The 8,440-nt window shown below is 33.5% G+C and overlaps 1 protein-coding gene across 1 annotated transcript; it reads left to right on the top strand.

The window, feature by feature from the left end:
* Positions 1–2,095: 2,095 nt before the first annotated feature.
* LOC139877310 (UDP-URONIC ACID TRANSPORTER 1-like) lies at positions 2,096–6,383 on the top strand. The gene is made up of 4 exons (XM_071864723.1): positions 2,096–2,615; positions 3,095–3,198; positions 3,477–3,705; positions 5,920–6,383. Exons 1-4 carry the CDS (start codon positions 2,157–2,159, stop codon positions 6,064–6,066), a joined length of 939 nt encoding a protein of 312 aa, XP_071720824.1. The 5' UTR covers positions 2,096–2,156; the 3' UTR covers positions 6,067–6,383.
* The last annotated feature ends 2,057 nt before the right edge of the window (positions 6,384–8,440 follow it).

An 8,440-nucleotide genomic window follows, 5' to 3' on the forward strand; every position in this document is an offset into this window, starting at 1 on the left:
TTGTTGTTTTGCTTGTCGACATAATTAAATATAATATATATAATATATATAATTTAAATTAATTAATTATATAATATATTATATTCTCTTGTCTAGTTGACTTGTAATTTTTGTTCCGATAAGTCGTACGTCGTCACTCGACTTATGTCCCGGTTCCGGTTTTTCGAACGTCCTTTCGTACACTGAGAAAACTGGCACTTTACCTTTCGTGACTCGTACATTTGTCAAAATATAGACTTAACTATCCATAAACTATATCACTCGAAATATAACTTAACATTCGAGTGTTTTGGTCATTTACTTCTATAAATCATCGTCTCGTTATCTATCAAAGTATATTTAATAATATTGTTTTAAATCAAAACGTTTAATAACCAAGTTAATATTCATAAACACTTTTTAAATACACATCGCAAGTTATTCATACAATTACAATTCCAACTTATCATATATATTCAAATAGATATTTAAACCAATAAGTTTTATGCACAGTATCATACAATTAATACTTTGTTACGCTTTCAAGTTATAGTGTATATATGTATCTTTTTACATATAATTGTTCGAGAATCGTCGAGAACAGTCGATGGGTAATTGAATAGTTCAAAAATTTTGAGATTCAGTTTTACAGACTTTGCTTATCGTGTCGGAAACATTAAATCATATCGAGAATTTGGTTCAAAATAAGTCGAAATTTTCCCGGTCATCACACCACTCATCAACTCGATGTATGTAAATGGTGTTATTCCTCATGATTCGTTACAAATACGTGTTGGCAATGGTGAAAATATACGATTTTGGAAGGATAAATGGCTCGAAAAATTTACATTGAAAGATCGCTATAATCGCCTTTTTCGTTTGGATAGATTTCCTAATTGCAGCATCAAGGACATGTTTTTTATGATACATGGCATTGGAGATGGTCCCGTATTCCTCCTTGTTCATGCAACTTACTTCTCCTGCTTCAAGATTTGAGAGGTGTTTCTCTTAATGACTCACCTTATTTTTGGAAATGGATGATTGAAGACGATGGTCTTTTTTTCAATTTGTGGCACTCGTAAACACCTCGACGATCATTATCTTCCCACATCTTCGACTTCTACAAGATGGAATAAGCTCCTTCCCAGTTCCCATTAAAGTTAACGTCTTTATTTGGCATTTGCTTTTGGATCGTCTTCCAACACGGGTTAACCTCATCTTTCGTGTCATAGATATTGACTCAATTATATGTTTAAATTGTGGTGTTGCTGGTGATTCTAATGATCACATCTTCTTATTTTATCATACTACCGCTCTCTCTGGAGGCGAATAGGTACATGGATCAATATTGATTTCCCTATCTTCGTTACGGTCAGCGATCTTATGGAATGAGTTGATAATTATCGCGCATCGACTTCAAGCAAGAACATTCTGTATTGCATTGTGGCAACAACTCTTTAGTGCCTTTGGAGGCTTAACAACAATATCTTAAATGATTAGTTTCTTTTTCATAAATTTGATTTATTTGATAACATTAGATTTTTTATTTTTTCTTGGATTACGGCTAAGAGGTAAAATTGGCCTTAGCTGAAAATCTTGGCTCGCTAATCCTTTATAAATTTTTGTTAGTAGATTAAGCTTCTTGCTTGGCCCTTTTATTTAATAAATTTTACCGTTAAAAAAAACTAATATTAATAAATATAAAGACCTAAAGGGAGGTGATTCGCATACATCACTTATTGATTTATGTACACTTGTCACATAAATTTTCAGTTATGCACTTAGATTAATCTAGGGAATTGATCTTATATTATTATTGTAATTGTAATTAAGGATAAAATAGTTAAGTTTACATGAATAGGTGTGTGAGAATCACTTACGAATGCTAAATAAATAATAATAAATAATAAATAAAAGAACAATAATCCATTTTTGACATTTAATACCATTCCAACAAATAGAAAATAGACACCTGCATAATCTTTTCACCTCCTATGCTCACCTCCACCTTCACCTCCGACAAAGATTCATTAGATCACGGCAACTTTATTTATAAACATCAAAATCCCAACATAAATCCTCAATAGATCCGACTCCAAATCCAAATATTTTTTTTCTCACTTCCCTAGTGACCCATCTTCCTTAACAGATCCAAATAAAAAACCCCACAAAAAAAGATGTCATTTTTATCATCCTTTACATCATCAGAATTTTTATTTATTTCATCACTTATATTCTTATGGTACTCATCAAACATTGGTGTTATTCTTCTCAACAAATTATTACTCTCAAACTATGAATTCAAATTCCCAATTTTTTTAACAATGTGTCATATGTCAGCATGTGCAATCTTGAGCTACATATCAATTGTTTGGCTTAAAGTTGCGCCTTTACAAAAGATCAAATCAAAAGGACAGTTTTTAAGGATTGCTACTCTTAGTTTTGTGTTTTGTGGGTCTGTTGTTGGTGGGAATATTTCATTAAGATATTTGCCTGTTTCTTTTAATCAAGCTGTTGGTGCAACGACACCGTTTTTCACTGCAATGTTTGCTTACTTCATGACTTTAAAAAGAGAAGCTTGGGTTACTTATGCTGCTCTTATTCCTGTTGTTACTGGTGTTATGATTGCCAGTGGGGTATGTTTCTTATTGATTTATTTACTTTTTTTTCCTTTAAAAAGTTAAGATTAGATTTAAGGCTCTACATTTATTGATATTAATTTTGTTGTACTTTTTGTAATTAAGTGAGAAATCATGAATTTTGATTGAAATATTTATGTTAGAAGTTACCTATTTGCACATTGGTGTCCATAAATAGTATTGATGTTATTGGTTTATATTGATTTGATAAAGGGTAACTTAATGTGAAATCCTTCAAACAAGGTCTGGCAATTCGTGTCTGGTTTGGGTGTATGGGTCGATATGTTCAGAGGTTCATATATCCCAACCCTAACCCAATTCGATTCGTTTATGTTTTGAGAATCCAACCCTGACCCCATTAAACCGTAAACTACATCTGTATGTCTACTCATGTTTGTTCATAATTGCTATGTTTATTAAGTTTTGATGTTAATTAAATAAAGGAGAACTAAATAGTTATATGATCTGTGTGTCAGGGTGAGCCGAGTTTTCATTTATTTGGATTTATTATGTGTATAAGTGCGACTGCTGCTAGAGCTTTCAAGTCGGTTCTTCAAGGCGTCTTACTTTCTTCGGAAGGGTAATATCACAACTCTTACTCTAAAGGAAAAACGCATCGTTCATTATGCAATTTAACGTTCGCATCTTACAGATATATACAACATATACTTTTATTATCCATACAACACAGGATCATTTAATGCAAGATCTTATTTAGGAAAGAACTGCTTTAATACAATGACCTATCAAATTTGTTACAAACATATAGATTTGTATTAATGTATTCATTTTACTCTGACAATATCATTGTGTTTGCTTATTATTAACATATAGCATGTGACTTAAAATGTATTGCAGGGAAAAATTGAATTCCATGAACCTGTTGCTATATATGTCCCCGATTGCCATTGTTTTTTTATTACCGGCTGCACTCATGATGGAACCAGATGTGATAGATGTTACTGTTTCTCTGACGTTGAAACATAGGTACATGTGGTTGTTGTTGTTGATTAATTCAACAATGGCTTATGCAGCCAACTTGACCAACTTCTTGGTGACCAAGAACACGAGTGCGTTGACTCTCCAGGTCTGTGTTTCACACTCTCGAATCTTTTTGCACTTTCTGATATTAGAGTTGGCAAACTTGTGGGTTGGGTAATGGATCAGAATGGGTAAATTTGTGCCGGTCAAAATGGGTAATTAATGAGGTAAAATATGGCCACGAATACGATAATTGAGCTTGATCAAATTGTTGAAATAAATTAAAAACACTTGACTTGACTTTTGACCTTGATCTTTTTCGGTGTATTTGACCTGTTTCTTGTGGCAATTTTTTCTCTTTTGCTCATATGACCTCTTTTTGATATTATAAACCCAGAAATGACCCATTTTGGTGTTAATGAGTTGAAATAGTCACTTACACTCAGATCTATATCGCTTGGATGATTAACTTCCTTAATTGCAAAATTAGGCCTTCCTATCAATGTATTCTCATAATTGAAACCTGAAACCTCTTAAATCAAAGAAAGGATATGAAATGTAGTAACTTTTAAAGGTCAAACCTAGAATATATATGGATTTTGATTGAAAACATTTTTTTAGGGCAAATTCCATAAAAAGGTAACATATTTATCTATTTTCCTATTTTCGGTAATCTATTTCATTTGGGTATAAAAAAAGGAGTCTTTTTCAAAAGTTAATCAAAAAGAGGGGTGTCGTTAATTTTGTTTGTTAACTTGTATCATGTGCCATACATGTGAGGGTATTTTCGTCTTTATATCACCTCTTTTATGTGCACAAACAGATCCTGAATCAGATGCAGTTCATATTCATCTTTGTTCTTCACTAAAAAATTTGGGGTTTTTGATTCTGTGAAGGAAACGAGTTCCGAGACCAGATTTAAACTCCTAAACATAAATCTAATTCTCGTCAACAATCAGATCCGTTTAACAATTGCAAAATCATCTTAGATCTGAGGTCAAACTTTATGCTCATATGGTCAACAGATCAATTTAGACGAATCTGTGAGCTTCAGTTATTTATACCGGTTGTCGAGTGTTAATATAGTGATTTCGAGCAACTTACTTGTTAAAATCACCAACTGAAGTGGCCTGAATCACGAATTAAGATTTGAAGTTCATGAAAAAACCCCTTGCTGTTCATCATCGATTATGAAAGTTGGTGCTGTTTTGATGCTCAATTTCACAAAAGTGGTTTAATTCTATTGAATATCATATGTTTTACGTATAATGGATTTATGATTAATCATAAATTTGTGTTAAAGTTGGAAATTTGTGGCTAGATTTTACGAAGCATTTTTCTTTCCAACCCTATTCAATCTTGTCGAGTGTCAATTGGTCATATGAACTAACTAGTGAAGATAATATGTTAAATTTGTTAACTAACTAATCCTATGATGTTACTTGAAAGATTATGTACTTAATTGAATTAAATGTAATACTGTGTAAAACAAATCAAGTAATATTATGTAACGGAAATGGAACATTACACCTGGTGTGGGAAATTAATTTTGTTTGTGTTTTTGTATTTTTGGTGAAAGAAAGAGAAAGATGAAGGAAAATAGTAAAATGACGAAAATACCCTCACATGTATACCACATGATATAACTTAACAAAAAAAGTTAACGACACTCCTCTTTTTAATTAACTTTTGAAAAAGACTCCTTTTTTTTTATACCCGAATAAAATAGATTACCGAAAATAGGAAAACATGTAAAATAGGTCACCTTTTAATGTAATTTGCCCTTTTTTTTCATGAAGCTTGACTCATGTTCAAAGTTTTTTGTTAAAGTGTATGAGCATCTTGTTTTGTTTGAAGTTGAATCATTAGTCCAGTTGACCCAAAACCACCAAATTCAATAAATTTACCAACCTTGTTAAAGTGCATTTGTATATTTCATTTAAGAACCAAACAATGAAGAAATTGTTTTCTTTAACTTGGTTTAAGGTTTATTAAAAGGAAATGTAAGCTCCCATGCATGATCAGATTGTATCATGTATAAGGATTTGACACACACACAGAATTACAGGAGCGAACACTTAATAATAACATAGCCTTAGGGCTATGCTTAAGGTTTTAGGACATGCATTATTTATTTGTACTTTGTTAATAACTAACTCGCTAACTTCAGTGTACCATTCTTAATGCTTAAACTATTTTCTATAAATAAGTAGTTTGTTTGACTAAAAGGTCAACTGTTTACAAAAGCACTTTAATTAGTAAAACGCTTTACAAAAGCACCATATTTGCCTATCGACTGAACTTCGTAAATATTGATCAGGTACTCGGAAATGCAAAAGGGGCCGTAGCTGTTGTCATCTCGATACTTCTTTTTAGAAACCCTGTAACATTTATAGGTATAGCTGGTTACACGATGACTGTTATGGGAGTGGTTGCTTATGGAGAATCGAAGCGCAGATACCAATAATGTTTGCCCGCACGCACTCTACTTATGAACCAAATATTAGAAGTGGCATTTTGAGGAAATCATATTTTTTTAATCAGATTTAATTAATGATCATATAAGAGAAAAAGTATGTCTACACGCAGCTTCCACGCCACTATCAGATGTAACCATAGATCGCCTCTGGGTTAAGGTTTGAATTCGTTTTGTGCCATGTAGTCGTTTACTATTAACTTGGATTGTTTTAAATTTGATATTGTTACAAAGTACATGAATCGTTCCTGTTCTTAGATTTAAGCTGCAGAATCATGTGTTCACTTCTATTCGATCTTCTATTACAAACCAGCTATTTTTTAAATAATTTTAATATATTGTGTGGCCATATCACAAGAGGTTCACAAGGAACCAACATAAGTCTGCCATTACCCGTCTACTTTAGGCCATGTGTACCGCTAAAAGATTGTGTATCTTCGTCGCCCAAAGTATCCATAATCAGATTGACCCAAAGCAATTGCACAGCCGTAAGAGGGGCATACCCTGATGTTTTTTCATAAAAAAAAAGGTGTAAACTTTTTCGTATAATCTTGACAAACATTGTATATGTACATACAATTAGACCAACGCACCTTTGATGCATGCAGAAACAAAGTTAATCGTCAGCGCTACAATATTGACTGTTAACTGGAACTGTACGCAGCTCGACCCCATCTGGCAACTTTTACTATTGTTGCAAAATCGTCATCCATCACAGTGACATCAGCTTGTTCTTTGGGGACCTGCAAAATTGCTAGAAATTAAGGTACGACAAACATATACACAAATTCTTGATTCCAAGATTGTGGTAAAATATTTAAAAAAATATATATACCGAGAGTTACACACCTCTGTTCCCGCGATACCCATGGCAAATCCAATATCAGACTCATGCAAAGCAGGAGCGTCATTTGTGCCATCACCCGTAACTGCAACAACTTCACCCATGCCTCTCAGAAGCTTTACAAGATCATGCTCATCTGTCGGGAATGATCAAGCTCAGATTCATCAGAGACTTCGTCCACTAGGTCGGATGCTCGTAGTCATGCTAGTCGTTAATTACTCGTGTGTTTCTTTAATAGTTTCGCCCACTATGTCGGATGCTCGTAGTTGAAATGTTTATTTAATAATTCTCATAACTATGTATTACATTCGATGCTTTTATCGAATATGTTATAATTAAAATAAATTTGTTAGAAAAATAAATTTGTTAGAAATGAAATAAACTTAACGTTTTCATTCAACTAATAGCAAATACAACATTGCACAAACGGAAACTGAAAATAGCTTAACAATTCCATTCATGTATGTTGTTCTAAATAATATAGAATCTGTAAATGACCTTTTGCGGAGCACTATTTGCGGCGACATGCTTCGATACGGGCAATTACAGAGGGAAAAACTAGCGGGAACTAGATTGGAGGGTAAATTTTAGCGCGCAAAATACTACGGCGTCTATTTGCGGCGACATAAGGCGTCGCAAATGCATTTTCAATGTTTGACCAGAATTTAACGAGAAATAAAATGAAAAAGAAAATACATTATTCTATTTGCGGGGACATGGTAAAAAAGTATGGCCGCAATTGTGTGGTGGACCCAGTTGCTAGTCAAAAGGTGAAATATTTTTCGTGTAGCGAACCTATTTGCGGCGAGGTAGCGTCGCCGCAAATGCCATCGTCATCCGTTCTCTATTTTCTTGTAGTGCGTTTTGTTGTATATTGTTTCAGCTCCTCTTGTACTTGATGCTACTAGTACTTCAAGCGACTAAAGTTTACCCTATTAAAGTTATCCAAATGTAATGAGACAAAGTATATTTACTTATATGTCTTACGTCCCAACTGTATTACCCCTTAGGGTATCAGATGACAACCAACCATCCATCTTGTGATAGTTTGCTAATAAGACCATACACATCGGGGTGTGAATTGGATCCGGCGACGGTGAAGTGGAGATTTTAACGCCCGAAGACGCATGTAGCGGCGCATCAAATGAAACGCCGGGAAGGCGTCAGTTAGGAAAGCAACGCGCGGAGGAGAGAAGTTTGGTTATATGGCGTTTGGGATTGCTTTTGAGACAGTTGTTTTTTCAAAAATGATATTCTTAGAGAATGTGTTCAAATTTATTATTTTTAAACTCCGTTTAATGACAAAATACACACAATCACTTTTATAGAAAACATTTTTATTGAAGATATACATACACAATAATTAGATAATCGTATGCATATCACGTTTAGACCTGGAAGATGGTGGCATGATCCGTCCAGGCGTGTAAATCTGAATAAAAAGTATTTGTCCTCCACAGATAACTCGAATAGAAAAACTTCATGTGTTCCATTAAAAAAAAAAATCTCTGAGTTTAAGTT

Source organism: Rutidosis leptorrhynchoides, chromosome 1, assembly GCF_046630445.1.
Source record: "Rutidosis leptorrhynchoides isolate AG116_Rl617_1_P2 chromosome 1, CSIRO_AGI_Rlap_v1, whole genome shotgun sequence".
Classification (NCBI taxonomy): Eukaryota; Viridiplantae; Streptophyta; class Magnoliopsida; order Asterales; family Asteraceae; genus Rutidosis; species Rutidosis leptorrhynchoides.

Excerpts from the sequence above, each read along its gene's own strand:
- LOC139877310 (XM_071864723.1), top strand. The coding sequence starts at position 2,157 with ATGTCATTTTTATCATCCTTTACATCATCAGAATTTTTATTTATTTCA. Across the intron at positions 3,199-3,476 it reads GTCTTACTTTCTTCGGAAGG|GGAAAAATTGAATTCCATGA; the intron begins GTAATATCACAA and ends AATGTATTGCAG. Across the intron at positions 3,706-5,919 it reads CGAGTGCGTTGACTCTCCAG|GTACTCGGAAATGCAAAAGG; the intron begins GTCTGTGTTTCA and ends AATATTGATCAG.